Here is a 21,075-nt window from a genome sequence, read left to right as displayed (position 1 = left end):
TGCGGCCACAGGGGGACGTTCTGCCTGGAGGGGCAGGTTCGGGGTCTCGCGTGTGGGTAACTGAAGTATTTTCTTTTAACCCATCAGATGCTGGCACGGTGTGCAATGATGTTTTGATCATTTTTCTCCCTCTCTAGGTGAAAGACCATTTAAATGTAGCGAATGTGGAAAAGCTTTTAACCAGAAGGGGGCGCTGCAAACTCACATGATTAAGCATACAGGTGAAAAACCCCACGCCTGTGCCTTTTGTCCTGCCGCTTTTTCTCAGAAAGGGAATCTCCAGTCACACGTGCAGAGAGTTCACTCAGAGGTAAGCGTCACACTTGGGGGTGTGGTCCTCACAGGTGTGCAGTACGTCACAGGCTGCACGGATGGCTCTTGAGTTAAGAGTGAACCTGAGAAATTCTCCATTTTAAATGTAGACGAAGAATTTGTGCAGAGCAGACCCTGTTTAAAAAAATACATATATGTGGGCTTCCCTGGTGGCGCAGTGGTTGAGAGTCCGCCTGCCGATGCAGGGGACACGGGTTCGTGCCCCGGTCCGGGAAGATCCCACATGCCGTGGAGCGGCTGGGCCCGTGAGCCACGGCCGCTGGGCCTGCGCGTCCGGATCCTGTGCTCCACAATGGGAGAGGCCACAATAACACACACAGACATACACACATACATGCAGACACACACATATACACACACACAAGACATACACACATATACACACACAGATATACACACATACATACACATATACGCAGACACACATATATATACACACATTTGAACCTTTCTGGACTATTATACATGGGAGAAATATAAAATACTATTTTTTGTCTTTTCACCAACAGTATTGTACCTTTGATGAATAAATGTTTGGAAATAATCATAATACCATTCTTAGTTATGGTCCGTCAATCTGAATGTTAACCTATGTCATCCCTTTAGTGAACCTGAAACAGACACTTCCAAGTGTAAGAAATTGAGAGACAAATGAAATTGAGGAGAAAGTATTTTTCTGGTGCTAGTATTGCTGACCTTGCATATGGGCCCATTCACATTTTCTATCAAACAGAGCCCTGGTCGGTGTATTTCCCTCCACACTGCATGTTAGCTAACTATTTCAGCCAAACTGATGTTCCTAATTTTTTTGTTGTCTCCAGGTAATACTGATTTGCAAACTCTGGAAGTATTTCTCTTAAATTGGTTCAGCTTTGCTCTTATTATTATTTTTTTAAATATTTATTTATTTTTGGCTGCATCGGGCTCTTGGTTGTGGCACGCAGGCTTCTCTCTGGTGGCCTGTGGGCCTCTCTCGAGGTGCGGGATGCGGGCTCAGTAGCCATGCGGCATGTGGGATCTTAGTTCCATGCCCAGGGATCGAACCCGTGTCCCGTGCATTGGAAGGCGGATTCTTAGCCACTGGACTACCAGGGAAGTCCCCACCTTTGCTCTTGTTAATTGTCATGATTTGGTGTCTTATTTAGTCTAACTGTAGATTATGAAGAAATATTTAAGCAACACAAATACTTTTATCATGGATCATTTATTTTATATAACTACAATACTTTGGAGGATGAAAAGCATCACATTCCTAAAAGCATATGTATATCTTTTAATTTTTTCCTTGGAGTAAATCCTTAAGTAACACTAAAATGAAGAAAACCCTACATACTTCATATAGTTTGTAAAGAGACTGAGAATTTCATATGCAGTGAAGTTGCTTTTAAAGACTAAGTTTTATTATCTAAGACCCAGAGACACTAGGAAGAGCATGTACGTATTCGTGAGGTTACCTTCCGATCTGAGAAGAACAAATGTGAGCTGTGTAAGTGACTCTCTTGGAGCTCCCTCTGTGTAAAGGTTGCTGAGGAATAACAGTGTGTTTAAATGCACAGCAACTGGAGAATGGCCCCTGAGAACAGTCCCAGGCGTCCTCGTTGGTGCTCCCGGCTTTAGGAAACCCTTTCAGGGAAGGCCAGGGACTCGCCTGCCCCCAGCCTGGGGACACCCTGGGACCTGCGGTGGGACGGGAGCAACCTCTAAAGATTGCTTGTAACATTATCTAATCCTGTGATGAGTCTAAAGCCATAAAGTTCATTCTTAGCAAGGTGCTAGGTGGAGTGGAGGTCTTAGCCAAGTTCAGAGCCGGCTGGGCTTGTTGAGTAGTGCAGAGAGGATACTGTAGGTGCTTCCTCTGTGCCTGGGTGGCCCTGTCCCTGATATTGCCTTGTAGTCCACTCTTGGCTCTGTCGTAGTGTTAAAAAGTAGTCACTATTAAAAAAAAAACCAAAAAATGCGGTCACCGCCGTGGACGATTGGACTTGGTGATGGAAAATGTATACATTGCGTGGCCATCCATCCTGACTTGTATGTTCAAGGCTCAGAGTAAAATTATATCTAACTGTCTGGCCTTCATTATTGCACACTGTGCTTAACCATTTAAGAAGTTGAGAACATGTCAGACATTTTTTTACTAGAGCACAATAACTGAAAACTATGATTTTTCACTTAACCAGTTCTGATTTATAGAAAAGACTGAAATTTCAATTAATCTCATACTGGCAATATTGATTAAAGAGTTGGGTCATTGATTCTAGACCTACCTAACTTATAAGAAAAGGTATGATAAAGGGTTAGATTATTTCTGTCATTTTAATTGAATGATAAATTATGATTTGCCATAATTTAAATATTTTAATCTAACAATTGTAAAAACTTCTTTTTTCTTTTTTAAGGTCAAGAACGGCCCTACCTATAATTGTACAGAATGTAGTTGTGTATTTAAAAGTTTAGGTAGCCTGAACACTCATATCAGCAAGATGCATATGGGTGGGCCACAGAATTCAACAAGTGCTGCAGAGACTGCTCACGTTTTAACGGTAAGCTTAGTAAGCTGGTTGATAGCAGGTGTTCTTTTACCAAAATCTGCCATCTTAATTATGACCTTGAAAATTGAATATTATTTAGAATAGTATTTAGCACCGTAAAGATGCTATGGAAGTTTCCTGTATGGAAGTACGGTGCTACTTTTATTTGTTTGTTTAATGAGTGAAAGGAAATCAAATTTTTAAAAACTTTAGAATAATATTAACGTGATTCTGATTTATGGACTGTCATCTGAACCGGTTAGAAATAAGGCAAAATGTAATCATGTAATCATTAATTTATGAAATTGTAATTCCTATGGTCAGTGTTATTGATGATTATTATTGAATATTCTTTATCCTTATGTTATACTTTAAGAATCACGTCTCTCTTTAAAGTAATATTTCTCCAGGTCTACTGTGACAGTGATACTTTTTCCTGAGACCTTGGACTTCTGGGAAACTCAGTTGTATTTTTCAGTACATGTATTTGAAATTGTATGACCCCCAAACACACCCCCTTTTACTCCTTTTTTGTAGGCTTTCATAGCTCAGCCTCGATCTGCTACTTCTACTACCCTCCCAATTGATCATAAATGGCAGCATCTAAGCATAGAGTTTGGTATCCTAACCAACAGCAGAGACTTTGGACGTACAGGTCTCGGGAGTGTTGAAGTAGCTCATGAGTGCCGTCAGCCGATAGTCTGTGTTCAGTCAGCAGCTGCCTCCTCCCAAACTAGAAAATAGGCCTAGTTTGTATTTAGTTCCCAAGCATGAGGTTCACATGTAGTGTTTACTTTTTCTTTTCTTTTCTCACAATATTTGCAGCTTGGGATGATTCCTCAACTTACTCTTGATCAGGGAGGATGTTGTAAAGAAGTTCTAAAACTGGAGAATAATTAGAGTCTAATAATTATGTCTTAAATTCTATTTTGGACTGAGTATTTTTTAAATAAAATTTTCAATGTATAAATCAAGCAAATATTCCTTTGGCAGTATGCGAATCAAATATGTAGATGTAGTGAATTACCTGGAATGATAATACAAATCATTTTTAAAATTTATAGTTTCAGTAAAAAACAGAAAATGTAGTATAGGGGTTTGGAAACCTGTGATCCACGCCACCTTTTACCCTCATCTGCGTGTGTAAGAGCGCTCTGTGTCAGGTTATACGTACTGTTTCTCAGGACTGTCTAGGGGTCAGTGTCCAGCCCCCTGAACACTGTCTCATTTTGCCTCTCCCATTTTCTAAATCTTGACCTTTGTGCTTTACTTTGGAGGGTTTTTTTCAACTTTATCTTATAATTCTTTCCTTGAATTTTTTTTTAAGCTAGTAAGGTTTTTAATTTCTGAGATCTTTCCTTGTGATCTGATTGTTTCTTTTTGAAGATACTCTTTTCTGGTTTGATGTACTTTCCTTTGAAATCTAATCAGCATTTTCTCTTAAAAGTTCTCTTCTAGTCATTGAATTGTCTCTCTTGTGCATCTCCCCACTCCTTCTTCTTTCAGATGTCTTATAGTTCTTGGTTGCCTGCATTTAAGAAGGGGAGCATCAGGAAACCTGCCTCTGAACTTTTTATGTGTGAACAGAGCTGGTTGAACTCCAGGGTTACTTATAATTGGCCAGGGAACCAGCTCTTAAAATTGGGGTCCCTGGTGGCAGAATGTAAACGATTTTTTGTTTAATCTAGGGAACTAAGGGCCACAAAAGGTGCCCTAGCTCTCCCCAAATAGTTTTTTCATTTTTATCTCTTTTAGAGGCAATCCCCCATTTTTTTGCCTGAAGGTAAGTGCCTAATTGCCATCTTTTCTATGGAGGAAGACGGGATTCATTGTCAGTGATAAGTATTTTAATTAATAGACTTTATTTTTTGGAGCAGTTTTAGGTTAATAGTAAAAGTGAGCGGAAAGTACAGAAAGCTCCTGTAGACTCCTCTCCAGCAACCCACATAAGTTATTACCCCCGTTATTACCCCTTGCATTGGTGAGGTGCATTTGTTACAGCTGATGGATGAGTACTAGTGTATTACTATTAACTAAAGTCCACAGTTTATGTTAAGGTTCACTCTCGGTGGAGCACGTTCCGTCGGTTCGGGCCAGTGTATAATGCCCTGTTATCCACCATTACAGCATCGCGCAGGGTAGTTCTCTGCCCCTACTGTCTTCTGTGTATGCGTTTCACATTCCTGGGTTTCTGAGGAATCAGATCAGCTCTCTCTTCACAAGTTCTTGGCTGTAGCTTTACAGAGCATTTATTCCTCCAATGCCCCTATTTTTTGAGAATTAAAAGAAAAATTTTAAACCACAGTGATCTCTTGCTTATTTTCTATATTTTGTAACTCTTTTACTCCTTCATTTTAACGGACTAAGAGGGAGATGAGGCTTGTGTGCTTCACCCCCATCTTGAAGCAATAGTCTCTACCGCCGCTTACAAGACTTGAATTGTAGTAGAAAAAATTCATTGAATATATTTTTTTAAGGGCCAATTTTGTGTCTAACTTAAAAATCAGTGAGGCATTTTATTTAAAATTTACGTTTGGATAGGTATAGCTGACTCACTTTGTTATAAAGCAGAAACTAACACACCATTGTAAAGCAATTATACTCCAAAAAAGATGTTAAAAAAAAATTCATGTTTGGGATACTAATTTTGGGATTTTAATGCTCATAAGGGAGATATGCCTGTTTATTTCCTTTTTAAAAAAAATTGGTGTACAAATTAATGTAATTGTTTATATTTTTAACGAAATGTTGCTGTGTTTCAGGCCACGCTGTTTCAGACCTTACCTCTTCAGCAGGCGGAAGCCCAGGTCACGTCTGCTCCGAGTCAGCAGAGTTCCCAGGCGGTGGCCGATGTCATCCAGCAGCTGCTGGAGCTGTCGGAGCCGGGGCCTGCGGGGTGCAGCCAGCCGCCTCAGGCCGGCCAGCAGCTGAGCATCACGGTGGGGGTCAGCCAGGACATCCTACAGGTGAGCCACACTTGCCTGCTCCTGTCTGTGTTTGTCAGGGGCTAGGCGTCAGCACTGACAACGCAATATGCAGGTCTTGTCAAAGGAAAGGGGTCTTCATGCAAAATGTGTCGTCATTGAAAAACTGTATTGAAACAAAATATGCTTGTTTGAGTACTTATGGACAGTGCAGTATTTGAAATGATTTATCACTCAATAAATACAAAGTTTAAAACTATAATTTTTTCTCTGTAAGTGAATTTTCTTGAAAAGTATAGGCGTTTCAGAACTTCCTTGTATCTACCCTTGTTGACAGAGGGTAAGGAATATTTCCTCCTTTCCCACTGCGCTCCTTGGAGATAGCACTGCCTGTCTTGACAGTGTGAGCGTCCCTGCTCCTGTGGCGCTGGAGCGTGCGGAGGGCAGAGGGCTCTTCTGAGTCTTCCTCCCCGCCCAGCTCCATAGTCACCGCCTTCATTCCCAAGCAGAGACAGCCTTCTCTCTCCTGTCCCTCTGTTTACTTACTGACGTGAGCACTAACCTCTCCCCTCTACCTCTGTGGTGACAAGTTGGCCGGGGTGTGAAGAATCTCAGGTTGTCATGACGGCTGATGTCGTGAGGGTGACCCCGCTGTAGTTTCAACCAGGGATTCCTAAATGTGTTACAGACAGCTAGGGTTGTCTGAGAGAAAATTTCTAAAAGGCAAGTGAATTAATTTCAGTGCCCTTGAATTTAGAACTGTAAATGCTTGCCACACCAGACTTTGGGTGGAGATGAGATGTCAGATATCAGGAGGGATGTTTCGGCCTCCAAGGGCTGGGCGTTTCGCTCAGAGATGACTGCTTGGCGATGTAGCTCTTAACGCCCAGTGGGGTGGAGTCAGAGTTCCGTAGGTCAAGCTTGGTCGCGTCTTTGTAATTGACTTTGGCGGGCAGGTGTGGGCATCGTGCCTCCTAACCTCCTAGTTCTGTTCTGTCTCAGCAAGCCTTAGAAAACAGTGGGCTGTCTTCAATTCCAGTTGCAGCGCATCCCAGCGACCCCAGCCACGCCAAGGCCGCGGCCGCTCAGGGCCAGACTCCAGACGCTCCCAGCGTTTCAAGGGAGCCAGCTGACCCTACGGCCGCAGAGCGGGAAGAAGAACAGGAGAGCCCAGAGAAGTTGGATAAAAAAGAAAAAAAGATTATAAAGAAGAAATCTCCGTTTCTACCTGGTAATTGTAGTATGCTTTAAGGTTTAGACACTTTGGGTGGCCTATTGCTGGTTTTTAAGAAACACGCCCTCCTTTTTCCTTCTGAAGGTGGTATGTTTGTTGAAGTCTCTGATAGCGTCTAATAGCATTTGTTTATCGTAAACTTCGTTAAACTTACCGAGGTCCCTGTGATTAGGGCCCCTCCTGACTTGTCCCGCCGCTGCTGTCAGGCCCCTCCTTCCCTCCAGCCCTTCCCGCCAGTCTCTGCCCCTTTGTCCCCCAGTGCCGCCAGCCCTTTCCTGCCGCACCTGCTCCGGCACCTGCTCCGTTTCTCGGCCCACAAGCCCTCTGCAACCTGCCCCAGCGTGCATTTCTGTCTTCCCTCCCGGGTCACCTGGTTGCAAGCTTCTGTTATGGTAAACTTGGATTCCTGCTGTTCTCAACGTTCTCACGTCTTTGGAATGACGTGGGTTTCCCCAGGCTTTTCTGCATCGTGAATGTCTTCTTCCTCCCCCTCCTCTCCTGTTCTCTGTGCAGACTCGGGTGGTCATTTGAGGCCAGATCATGGTGCCTCGTCGTAGGAGCACAGGTCTCCCCCTCTCAGTCCTGCAGACTAGAATGTTTAGGACCCCCGCGACCCCTCACATCACTTGTGGACAGCTAGAACACATTCCCTTCGTTTCCGAACACCCCACGGTGCTCAGTATGGCTCATTGCATGGGAGCACGCATTAATGCATCTTTCTTGAAGAAAATAGATTCCTGCCTTTTGGGAAAAGCGTTCCTTTGAGAACATTTTCTCAGTGAATATAACTACTCTGCCCCTCCCAGGTGTCTTGGGGGCAAGTGCTTTCTTTCTGGAGAGCATGGAGTAACCCTGTCATCTCTGTTAACACTTCAGAGAATGTATTTTCTCATTGTTAACGTGCGATTGTGAGATCCTCGTTTCTCAACCCACAAAACATTGTGGCCCTACTCTCCTTTTTCTTTGGGTCTGGCCCCGTCTCCCCAAGTGAAAAATAGGATGATGGAATCTAAGCAGTTTATTGTCTGTGTTTTCCTGGGATCTAGAGAGGCAAGAAGGAAATAAAGGGCCATTGCCACATATTTTTAATAATAGCTCTATGATAGCCTTGTAGGTTACACGTTTAGCTGTGCGTTCTTGAACGTCTCCTCTATGTGCCCCTGATAAACTGATGGAAACCCATAGGTCTTGCGAAACGTTTTGTACGAGTTAACTGCTAGTCGTCATGCTGAGCCTATGAACATGCTCTGATGTGGCTGCAGGCAACATACACGTCTTCAAGTGAAAGGCCAGACCTGGCTTCCTGAAAGTAACGAGGAAGGGAGGCTTCATCCTGGGCCGTCCCATATCTTTAGGTGTTAGAAACAGCTTTCTCTTTTGCACTGAGCATTATTAGGTGGAGATTTCAAAATGGAACTGCAGTTAACCTTATTGTACATTGTTTTAATGTGGAGTGTTGTGTTCATCGAGTGTAAAGATTATGCAGATTAATTTTTGAGATACTTGGATAAATGAAGTACTTAGAGCACTTAGCAAGCTTATGTAGTTCTAGTAAATTTTAGATTAAATGTGATCCTTACTACAGGTTGGAGCCAGCTTTTTTTGTTTTAACCATCTCTCTGATATTGTGATGAGAAAACTATCATGGGGACATGTTTCTATATAAAGATATTCCTCTTGATTAAAACTTTATAGGGACCAGTATACGTTTAATGTAATGACTGTTTCTGAAAATACCTCTTCAGGAGTAGTTGACACCATCTGATACCCTAAGAAGACCCTGAGCAAACTATTATTGTCTCGTAAGTTGTAACACTTTCTTAACAGCTTAAAATTAGCCTTAATTACATTTCCAATTGTACTCTGCCATCTATAGCTGTCACTATTTGATTTATTCAGTTTTGTGAGAGGGAATATTTTTAGTAGAATTTGCTTTGTTATTTTAAGAGGTATTTTGTGTATCGGTTAAACGTTGAACAAATGCTTTTATATTTATCATAAACCTTGTGATGTATAAATCATTATGAAGCTTTTTTTTAATCTTTTTTTTTAACATCTTTATTGGGGTATAATTGCTTTACAATGGTGTGTTCGTTTCTGCTTTATAACAAAGTGAATCAGTTATACATATACATATGTTCCCATATCTCTTCCCTCTTGCGTCTCCCTCCCTCCCACCCTTCCTATCCCACTCCTCTAGGCGGTCACAAAGCACCGAGCTGATCTCCCTGTGCCATGCGGCTGCTTCCCACTGGCTATCTACCTTACGTTTGTTAGTGTATATATGTCCATGCCTCTCTCTCGCCCTGTCACAGCTCAACCTTCCCCCTCCCCATATCCTCAAATCCATTCTCCAGTAGGTCTGTGTCTTTATTCCTGTCTTACCCCTAGGTTCTTCATGACATTTTTTTTTTCTTAAATTCCATATATATGTGTTAGCATACGGTACTTGTCTTTCTCTTTCTGACTTACTTCACTCTGTATGACAGACTCAAGGTCTACCCACCTCATTACAAATATCTCAATTTCGTTTCTTTTTATGGCTGAGTAATATTCCATTGTATATATGTGCCACATCTTCTTTATCCATTCATCTGATGATGGACACTTAGGTTGTTTCCATCTCCGGGCTATTGTAGATAGAGCTGCAATGAACATTTTGGTACATGACTCTTTTTGAATTTCGGTTTTCTCAGGGTATATGCCCAGTAGTGGGATTGCTGGGTCATATGGTAGTTCTATTTGTAGTTTTTTAAGGAACCTTCATACTGTTCTCCATAGTGGCTGAACCAATTCACATTCCCACCAGCAGTGCAAGAGTGTTCCGTTTTCTCCACACCCTCTCCAGCATTTATTGTTTCTAGACTTTTTTGATGATGGCCATTCTGACTGGTGTGAGATGATATCTCATTGTAGTTTTGATTTGCATTTCTCTAATGATTAATGATGTTGAGCATTCTTTCATGTGTTTGTTGGCAGTCTGTATATCTTCTTTGGAGAAATGTCTGTTTAGGTCTTCTGCCCATTTTTGGATTGGGTTGTTTGTTTTTTTTTGATATTGAGCTGCATGAGCTGCTTGTAAATTTTGGAAATTAATCCTTTGTCAGTTGCTTCATTTGCAAATATTTTCTCCCATTCTGAGGGTTGTCTTTTGATCTTGTTTATGGTTTCCTTTGCTGTGCAAAAGCTTTGAAGTTTCATTAGGTCCCGTTTGTTTATTTTTGTTTTTATTTCCATTTCTCTAGGAGGTGGGTCAAAAAGGATCTTGCTGTGATTTATGTCAGAGTGTTCTGCCTATGTTTTCCTCTAAGAGTTTGATAGTTTCTGGCCTTATATTTTGGTCTTTAATCCATTTTGAGCTTATTTTTGTGTATGGTGTTAGGGAGTGATCTAATCTCATACTTTTACATGTACCTGTCCAGTTTTCCCAGCACCACTTATTGAAGAGGCTGTCCTTTCTCCACTGTACATTCCTGCCACCTTTATCAAAGATAAGGTGTCCATATGTGCATGGGTTTATCTCTGGGCTTTCTGTCCTGTTCCATTGATCTATATTTCTGTTTTTGTGCCAGTACCATACCGTCTTGATAACTGTAGCTTTGTAGTATAGTCTGAAGTCAGGGAGCCTGATTTCCTCCAGCCCCGTTTTTTGTTCTCAAGATTGCTTTGGCTACTCGGGGTCTTTTGTGTTTCCATACAAATTGTGAAATTTTTTGTTCTAGTTCTGTGAAAAATGCCAGTGGTAGTTTGATAGGGATTGCATTGAATCTATAGATTGCTTTGGGTAGTAGAGTCATTTTCACAATGTTGATTCTTCCAATCCAAGAACATGGTATATCTCTCCATCTATTTGTATCATCTTTAATTTCTTTCATCAGTGTCTTATAATTTTCTGCATACAGGTCTTTTGTCTCCTTACATAGGTTTATTCCTAGGTATTTTATTCTTTTTTGTTGCAATGGTAAATGGGAGTGTTTTCTTGATTTCACTTTCAGATTTTTCATCATTAGTATATAGGAATGCCAGAGATTTCTGTGCATTAATTTTGTATCCTGCTACTTTACCAGATCCATTGATTAGCTCTAGTAGTTTTCTGGTAGCATCTTTAGGATTCTCTATGTATAGTATCATGTCATCTGCAAACAGTGACAGCTTTACTTCTTCTTTTCCGATTTGGATTCCTTTTATTTCCTTTTCTTCTCTGATTGCTGTGGCTAAAACTTCCAAAACTATGTTGAATAAGAGTGGTGAGAGTGGGCAACCTTGTCTTGTTCCTGATCTTAGTGGAAATGCTTTCAGTTTTTCACCATTGAGGACGATGTTGGCTGTGGGCTTGTCATATATGGCCTTTATTATGTTGAGGAAAGTTCCCTCTGTGCCTACTTTCTGCAGGGTTTTTATCATAAATGGGTGTTGAATTTTGTCGAAAGCTTTCTCTGCATCTATTGAGATGATCATATGGTTTTTCTCCTTCAATTTGTTAATATGGTGTATCACATTGATAGATTTGCATATATTGAAGAATCCTTGCATTCCTGGAATAAACCCCACTTGATCATGGTGTATGGTCCTTTTAATGTGCTGTTGGATTCTGTTTGCTAGTATTTTGTTGAGGATTTTTGCGTCTGTGTTCATCAGTGATATTGGCCTGTAGTTTTCTTTCTTTGTGACATCCTTGTCTGGTTTTGGTATCAAGGTGATGGTGGCCTCGTAGAAGGAATTTGGGAGTGTTCCTCCCTCTGCTATATTTTGGAAGAGTTTGAGAAGGATGTGTGTTAGCTCTTCTCTAAATGTTTGATAGAATTCGCCTGCGAAGCCATCTGGTCCTGGGCTTTTGTTTGTTGGAAGATTTTTAATCACAGTTTCAATTTCAGTGCTTGTGATTGGTCTGTTCATATTTTCTATTTCTTCCTGATTCAGTCTTAGCAGGTTGTGCATTTCAAAGAATTTGTCCATTTCTTCCAGACTGTCCATTTTATTGGCATAGAGTTGCTTGTAGTAATCTCTCATGATCTTTTTTATTTCTGCAGTGTCAGTTGTTACTTCTCCTTTTTCATTTCTAATTCTGTTGATTTGAGTCTTCTCCTTTTTTTTCTTGATGAGTCTGGCTAATGGTTTATCTATTTTGTTTATCTTCTCAAAGAACCAGCTTTTAGTTTTATTGATCTTTGCTATTGTTTCCTTCACTTCTTTTTCATTTATTTCTGATCTGATTTTTATGGTTTCTTTCCTTCTGCTAACTTTGGGGTTTTTTTGTTCTTCTTTCTCTAATTGCTTGAGGTGCAAGGTTAGGTTGTTTATTCGAGATGTTTCCTGCTTCTTAAGGTGGGCTTGTATTGCTATAAACTTCCCTCTTAGAACTGCTTTTGCTGCATCCCATAGGTTTTGGGTCGTTGTGTCTCCATTGTCCTTTGTTTCTAGGTATTTTTTGATTTCCTCTTTGATTTCTTCAGTGATCACTTCGTTATTAAGTAGTGTATTGTTTAGCCTCCATGTGTTTGTATTTTTTACACATCTTTTCCTATAATTGATATCAAGTCTCATGGCGTTGTGGTCGGAAAAGATACTTGATACAATTTCAGTTTTCTTAAATTTACCAAGGCTTGATTTGTGACCCAAGATATGATCTATCCTGGAGAATGTTCCATAAGCACTTGAGAAAAATGTGTAATCTGTTGTTTTTGGATGGAGTGTCCTATAAATATCAATTAAGTCCATCTTGTTTAATGTATCATTTAAAGCTTGTGTTTCCTTATTTATTTTCATTTTGGATGATCTGTCCATTGGTGAAAGTGGGGTGTTAAAGTCCCTTGCTATGATTGTGTTACTGTTGATTTCCCCTTTTATGGCTGTTAGTTTTTGCCTTATGTATTGAGGTGCTCCTATGTTGGGTGCATAAATATTTACAATTGTTATATCTTCTTCTTGGATCGATCCCTTGATCATTATGTAGTGTCCTTCTTTGTCTCTTCTAATAGTCTTTATCTTAAAGTCTATTTTGTCTGATATGAGAATTGCTACTCCAGCTTTCTTTTGGTTTCCATTTGCATGGAATATCTTTTTCCATCCCCTTACTTTCAGTCTGTATGTGTCTCTAGGTCTGAAGTGGGTCTCTTGTAGACAGCATATATATGGGTCTTGTTTTTGTATCCATTCAGCCAATCTGTGTCTTTTGGTGGGAGCATTTAGTCCATTTATATTTAAGGTAATTATCGATAAGTATGTTCCTATTCCCAATTTCTAAATTGTTTTGGGTTTGTTATTATAGGTCTTTTCCTTCTCTTGTGTTTCTTGCCTAGAGAAGTTCCTTTAGCATTTGTTGTAAAGCTGGTTTGGTGGTGCTGAACTCTCTTAGCTTTTGCTTGTCTGTAAAGGTTTTAATTTCTCCATCATATCTGAATGAGATCCTTGCTGGGTAGAGTAATTTTGGTTACAGGTTTTTCTCCTTCATCACTTTCAGTGTGTCCTGCCACTCCCTTCTGGCTTGCAGAGTTTCTGCTGAGAGATCAGCTGTTAACCTTATGGGAATTCCCTTGTGTGTTATTTGTTGTTTTTCCCTTGCTGATTTTAATATGCTTTCTTTGTATTTAATTTTTGACAGTTTGATTAATATGTGTCTTGGCGTATTTCTCCTTGGATTTATCCTGTATGGGACTCTCTGTGCTTCCTGGACTTGATTAACTATTTCCTTTCCCATATTAGGGAAGTTTTCAACTATAATCTCTTCAAATATTTTCTCAGTCCCTTTCTTTTTCTCTTCTTCTTCTGGGACCCCTATAATTCGAATGTTGGTGTGTTTAATGTTGTCCCAGAGGTCTCTGAGACTGTCCTCAGTTCTTTTCATTCTTTTTTCTTTATTCTGCTCTGCAGTAGTTATTTCCACTATTTTATCTTCCAGGTCACTTATCCGTTCTTCTGCCTCAGTTATTCTGCTATTGATCCCATCTAGAGTATTTTTAATTTCATTTATTGTGTTGTTCATCATTGTTTGTTTCATGTTTAGTTCTTCTAGGTCCTTGTTAAATGTTTCTTGCATTTTGTCCATTCTATTTCCAAGATTTTGGATCATCTTTACTATCATTATTCTGAATTCTTTTTCAGGTAGACTGCCTATTTCCTCTTCATTTGTTAGGTCTGGTGGGTTTTTATCTTGCTCCTTCATCTGCTGTGTGTTCTGTCTTCTCATTTTGTTTATCTTACTGTGTTTGGGGTCTCCTTTTTGCAGGCTGCAGGTTCGTAGTTCCCGTTGTTTTTGATGTCTGTCTCCAGTGGCTAAGGTTGGTTCAGTGGGTTGTGTAGGCTTCCTGGTGGAGGGGACTAGTGCCTGTGTTCTGGTGGGTGAGGCTGGATCTTGTCTCTCTAGTGGGCAGGTCCACGTCTGGTGGTGTGTTTTTGGGTGTCTGTGGACTTATTATGATTTTAGGCAGCCTCTCTGCCAATGGGTGGGGTTGTGTTCCTGTTTTGCTAGTTGTTTGGCATAGATTGTCCAGCACTGTAGCTTGCTGGTCGTTGAGTGAAGCTGGGTGCTGGTGTTAAGATGGAGGTCTCTGTGAGATTTTCACCGTTTGATATTATGTGGAGCTGGGAGGTCTCTTGTTGACCGGTGTCCTGAAGTTGGCTCTCCCACCTCAGAGGCAGAGCCCTGACTCCTGGCTGGAGCACCAAGAGCCTTTCATCCACACGGCTCAGAATAAAAGGGAGAAAAAGTAGAGAGAATTAGTAGAAGTAGGAAGAAAGAAAGAAAGAAAGAAAGGAAGGAAGGAAGGAAGGAAGAAGGGAGGGAAGGAAGGAAGGAAGAAAGAAAGAAGGAAAGCAGGCAAGAAGGCAAGAAGGAAAGAAAGGAGGGAGGGAGGGAAGGAGGAAGGAATGAAGGAAGGAGGGAAGGAAGGAAAAAAGACAGAAAGAAAGAAGATACAGTAAAATAAAGTATAATAAAGTTATTGAATTAAAAAATAATTATTTAGAAAAAAGGGACGGATAGAACATTAGGACAAATGGTGGAAGCAAAGCTATACAGACAAAATCTTACACAGAAGCATACTCATGCACCCTCACAAAAAGAGGTAAAGGGGAAAAAATCATAAATCTTGCTCTTAAAGTCCACCTCCTCAATTTGGGATGATTCATTGTCTAAAGGAGGGAGGGAGGGAAGGAAGGAAGGAAGGTAGGAAGGAAGGAAGGAAAAGTATAATAAAGTTAATAAAATTAAAATTAATTATTAAGAAAAAATTTTTTTATAAAAAAACAATGGACGGATAGAACCCTAGGACAAATGGTGGAAGCAAAGCTATACAGACAAAATCTCACAGAGAAGCATACACATACACACTCAGAAAAAGAGGAAAAGGGGAAAAAATCATAGATCTTGCTCTCAGAGTCCACCTCCTCAGTTTGGGATGACTTGTTGTCTATTCATGTATTCCCCAAATGCAGGTGCATCAAGTTGATTGTGGAGCTTTAATCCGCTGCTCCTGAGGCTGCTGGGAGAGATTTCCCTTTCTCTTCTTTGTTCTCACAGCTCCCGGGGGCTCAGCTTTGGATTTGGCCCCGCCTCTGCGTGTAGGGCGCCGGAGGGCGTCTGTTCTTCGCTCAGACAGGGCGGGGTTAAAGGAGCCGCTGATTAGGGGGCTCTGGCCCACTCAGGCCCGGGGAGAGGGCGGGGCACGGCGTGCGGGGCGGGCCTGTGGTGGCAGAGGCCGGTGTGACGTTGCACCAGCGTGAGGCCCGCCGTGCGTTCTTCCAGGGGAGTTGTCCCTGGATCCCGGGACCCTGGCAGTGGCGGGCTGCACAGGCTCCCCGGAAGGGGGTGTGGAGAGTGACCTGTGCTTGCACACAGGCCCCTTGGTGGCGGCAGCAGCAGCCTTAGCGTCTCCCGCCCGTCTCTGGGGTCCGCGCTTTTAGCCGCGGCTCTCGCCCGTCCCTGGGGTCTGCGCTTTTAGCTGCGTCTCGCGCCCGTCTCTGGAGCTCCTTTAAGCAGTGATCTTAATCCCCTCTCCTGGCGCACCAGGAAACAAAGAGGGAAGAAAAAGTCTCTTGCCTCTTCGGCAGGTCCAGACTTTTCCCGGACTCCTCCCACTAACCCCCTGCAGGCTGTGTTCAAGCCGCCAACCCCAGTCCTCTCCCTGCGCTCCGACCGACTGACCGATCGAACCTCCGCTCGCAGCCCCGCCCTCCCCAGCGGGTGAGCAGAGAAGCCTCTCGGGCTGGTAAGTGCTGGTCGGCACCGACCCTCTGTGCGGGCATCTCCCCGCTTTGCCCTCCGCACCCCTGTTGCTGTGCTCTCCGCCGCGGTGCTGAAACTCCCCCCTGCGCCTCCCGCAGTCTCCGCCCGCGAAGGGGCTTCCTAGTGTGTGGAAATGGCTCCCTCCCACTGGTGCACGTGCCGTCCCTATTCTTTTGTCTCTGTTTTTTCTTTTTTTTCTTTTGCCCTACCCAGGTACGTGGGGAGTTTCTTGCCTTTTGGGAGGTCTGAGGTCTTCTGCCAGCATTCAGTAGGTGTTCTGTAGGAGTTGCTCCACGTGTAGATGTATTTCTGGTGTATCTGTGGGGAGGAAGGTGATCGCCGCATCTTACTCTTCCGCCATCTTCCCAGCACCCCCCATTATGAAGCTTTAATAAAGTCAGTTAACCTTTAAAATGTCAGCTTCCTCATCTGTAACAGGGGTAGATAAAAGGGATAGAATAAATGGAAGAGAACTGAGTAGCGCCTGACACATACCAAGTGCGTAATGAATACATACGTTTTTAAGTTATTTTAAAAGCAGGTGAAACTTGCTCGTGCCCCACAATTCAAAAGGTACACGATGGGGTACAGTGGAAAGCAGGGAGTCCCCTGCCTGCTCATCTTGGTCCTCCATGCGCCCCTCCCTCAGGCAGCTGCCGTCACTGGGGTCTTCTGTGTCTTTTAAACAAGCTTAGGCATATTATTATATATTATTGTTTTTTAGCAGGATGTATGGCATACTGCATGTATTATTTTGTGGTTCACTTTTTCCCACCTGATAGCTTGTTTTACAAGATGCCTGAATAGTATTCCGTTTTATGGGTAAATAATATTTAGGTATTTGCCAGTACCAGTAATGCTGTCATGGATATGTGTATATCTGTAGGGTACATTTCTGGAAGTGTCAGAGCTTTCAGAGGGTAAATTCTGTAAAGATTGTTTTAAAGTACTGATTTTGAAATAATTGCAGGCTTACTAGAAATATTGCAGGAACAGTAAATACGGAGAATTGCCTTTTGCCTTCATCTAGATCCTCCAAGTGCTAAATGCTCTGCTGCATTCGTTTTCTCTTTACCTAGTAGTATTTTGTGAGCTGTATCTGTGGCATGTATTCTTTTCTAATTTGTTTGGCTTTTGAGTTAAAAGGGAGAGGTATTTTCTTTTTATATAGCAAAAGGGGGAGAAATGTTTTTATGTAGTCAAATTTGTCAGTGTTTTATGACTTTTGGACTCGTGTAATACTTAGAATTCAACACTGACATTATGGAAAAAGTGCCTCTTTTATCTAACACTTATACTTTCATTTGTTTATACATCATTACAAAATGATCACCATGATATGTCCAGTTACTATCTGTTTACTCTCATATTTTAAACCAAATCTTTGACTCAGTTTTATTTTTTGTTTCCAGATGGGCATCCAGCTGCCTAGACACCATTTATTGAATAAGTCACATTTTTCCTGCTGGAAAGCAATGCTGCCTTTATCATGTATTACACTCTCAAACCTGTATGGGTCTTTTCTGGACTTTATTCCAGTAATCTGTCTTTTTATTCATGTGTTGTGATACCAAATGGTTTTAGCTTTATTGTGTGTTTTATAACTAGGATACCTAGTCCTCTCTCACTACACTTTTCTTTAAAGTGTATTTTTTACTGTTTTCACATATTTATATTTTCATATGTACTTTAAAAGCGACTGCTAAACTTCCAAAACTAGTTCTAAAAGAATCCCTATTGGTATTTGTATATAAGTGATTTAACCAGAGAGAATTGATGCCATTATAAATTTTTGTCTTTATACCAAAGAATAGGGTTAATAGGGGATTATATGAAATCATGTGTGTGAAACTTTTGAAAATTGTAAAGCACTATAGAACTTAAAGAATCTTTCATTCAATAAAAAGAATAACTTAAGAAAAAAGAATAGGGTATGTATGCATTTCCATTTACTCAGATTTTTTTTTTATCCATATTTTAGTAGTATTTTAAAATCTTCTTCTGGATTTTGTTGGTAGGTATGAAGGATGTTGATTTTCACGTATTAAAATGTGGGCCTCTTTCTGAGTTTTAGTTTTTTAGGTGTATAATCATATCATTTGTAAACAATGATTTTACCTTTTCCTTTATAGTTATTACTGTGCATTTCTTTATCTTATCTAGTCATGTTGGCTGGTATCTCTCAAACATGATAAATTAATGGCAGTGTGATAGTGGACTCTTTCCTCACCTTAATAGGATTGCTTTTAGTATTTTCCTGTCAAGTCAAATGTTGTATTGATATGTTTTATTCACCTCCTCCTGTTTTTAGGCAGTTTTTTAAAACTTAAAACTAGACGTTGAATTTTAGTAAATACCTTTTCGTCTTGAAGATGATTATGCATGTTTTTTCTTTCAAAATTTATTAATGTGTTTGAAGAGAAAAGCTATTGCCCAGCACCAAGAAAGATTGCCACGTGGGAATGCAGAACTGGTTTTCCAGATCACTCAGTTTGTCAAAGGGTCAGAAATCTGGATTCAGTTTTCTTTTTCTAACACTGCCTGGGCCAAACAAAACGTATACAGGCCAGATTTGGAGACAGCTTCAGGTTTGAAGCTTCAGCTGCCAGTTTGTATCTCTCTTCCAGTTCATTCCCAGAAATAATTAGAACCTGGTGACAGTTTTATGTCATCTTATGTAATTAAAGACATATTTTCATTTTTGTTTGGAAAAAAAATCTGATTTGGGGAGATGATTTCCAGATTTTAACTGACAGATATTATGGTTCTGTCTTATCTCTTTGTACGTTGTTTTTCTGATTTGTCATGATAAGACCTTTAGGTAATTATTGCACTTCTTCTAATACCTATTAGTTTTAAGCAATCTTAAGTTTTAGACTTCCTTAGTATAAGCAGTATCACCTAAAATAAATATCTTTCTCTCACTTTAAAAACCATTTCCTTTGTTTTCTACTCTTTACCCCCCACCCGCCGTGGTGTGTGTATGTTCCTCTCTTTGTTCTTGTTTTTAGAAAAATATTACTTTTCATTCTTTTACCTAACCTCTTTCTCTATGTTAATTAGTCCCATAAAAAGTGTTATATTCAGGAAAATACATTTTCTCTCCTTACAGATTCACTAACACGTAAGGAAAATTCCTTGTATTGACTGATAACAAAGAGAAGGAAACAAAGAGCTTTCCTTTTCCCTAATAAAACTATGTCTGTAAAGACACAGTTAAATAAAGAGTGAAAATTTTCTGATGAATTTCATCAGCAGGGCCCAAATCTCTTTGATTTCAAGTGTATTCCTTACCTTATTGTAGGTGTCTTTTTAATTTCTGGCGAATACATCTAATTGAAATTTAAAAAGCTGATTCTGCCAAATTAGAAATTTGCCAATTTAGGTATTATTTTACTAATTATATTTCCATAAATTCCACTTGTGATTTTTCTTCTGAGAGGAATAGCTTCAAACCTGGATCAAGGTTGAATAACAGTATGGGGTTGGCCAAAATGTTTGTTTGGTATTTTCCGTAAGATGGGTCTAGTAGCACTTAGTGTCTTTAACTCATTCGAAGCAATTTTGTTAGATTGTATGTGACAGCTGTCCTATCAGCGTGCATTTAAAAAAAGACTTAACTGGTGAATTTTTGTGTAGCCATTTTAATATTGAAGAGAAGAAAAAAAGCAACATTTTCAGCATATTACGCTTTATTATTTCAAGAAAGGTAAAAACGCAACCGAAACACAAGAAAAGATGTGTGCAGTGTATGGAGAAGGTGCTGTGGCTGATCGAACGTGTCAAAAGTGGTCTGTGAAGGTTCGTGGTCTGTGAAGGTTCGTGCTGGAGATTTCTCGCTGGACGATGCGCCGTGGTCGGGTAGACTACTTGAAGTTGATAGTGATCAAATCGAGACATTAATTGAGAGCAGTCAACGCTATGCCATGCGGGAGACGGCCGACACACTCCAGGTATCCAGATCAGGCGCTGAAAATCATCTGCACCAGCTTGGCTGTGTTCATCGCTTTGATGTTTGGGTTCTACATGAGTGAAGCGAAAAAAACCTTGACCGCATTTCCACATGCGATTCTCTACTTAAACGTAATGAAGAGAAAACCTTCCGTTTTTAAAATAAACTGTGACGGGCGATGACAAGTGGATACTGTACAATAATGTGGAACGGAAGAGATCACGGGGCAAGTGAAATGAACCACCACCAACCACACCAAAGGCCGGTCTTCATCCAAGGAAGGTGATGTGTATATGGTGGGATTGGAAGGGAGGCCTCTATCATGAGCTCCTTCTGGAAAACCAAACAGTTCCAACAAGTACTCTCCCATTTAGACCAACTGAAAGCAGCACTCGATGAAAAGCGTCCAGGACTAGTCAACAGAGAACGCATAGTCTTCCATCAGGATAACACAAGACCGCATGTTCATTTGATGACCAGGCAAAAACTGTCACAGCTTGGCTGGGAAGTTCTGATTCATCCGCCATATTCACCAGACATTGCACCTTCAGGTTTCCGTTTATTTTGGTCTTTACAAAGTTCTCTTAATGGAAAACAGTTTAATTCCCTGGAAGATTGTAAAAGGCACCTGCAACAGTTCTTTGCTCAAAAAGATAAGAAGTTTTGGGAAGATGGAATTATGAAATGGCAGAAGGTAGTGGAACAAAAGGGTGAATACATTGTTCAGTAAAGTTCTTGGTGAAAATGAAAAATGCATCTTTTATTTTTACTTAAAAACCAAAGGCACTTTTTGGCCAAATGCAATATTTAGCATTGCAAAAGAATCTTCTGTATTTGATCATAAATCATGAACTCATTCATGATCAAATATGTTATTTCTT

At 40.7% G+C, this 21,075-nt stretch overlaps 1 protein-coding gene across 6 annotated transcripts in view; it reads left to right on the top strand.

The window, feature by feature from the left end:
* The window catches only part of ZNF236 (zinc finger protein 236), a 102,742-nt gene that overhangs the window by 27,821 nt on the left and 53,846 nt on the right, over positions 1-21,075 (top strand). For all 6 annotated transcript variants that reach the window (XM_060170383.1, XM_060170386.1, XM_060170385.1 and 3 more), the window contains exons 6-9: positions 138-310; positions 2,730-2,873; positions 5,624-5,827; positions 6,788-7,016. In XM_060170383.1, the coding sequence (XP_060026366.1) occupies positions 138-310; positions 2,730-2,873; positions 5,624-5,827; positions 6,788-7,016 (750 nt within the window). The remainder of the gene's footprint in view (positions 1-137; positions 311-2,729; positions 2,874-5,623; positions 5,828-6,787; positions 7,017-21,075) is intronic.

Source organism: Lagenorhynchus albirostris, chromosome 14 (assembly GCF_949774975.1).
Source record: "Lagenorhynchus albirostris chromosome 14, mLagAlb1.1, whole genome shotgun sequence".
Taxonomy (NCBI): Eukaryota; Metazoa; Chordata; class Mammalia; order Artiodactyla; family Delphinidae; genus Lagenorhynchus; species Lagenorhynchus albirostris.
This window is presented reverse-complemented; position numbering and strand designations above follow the sequence as displayed.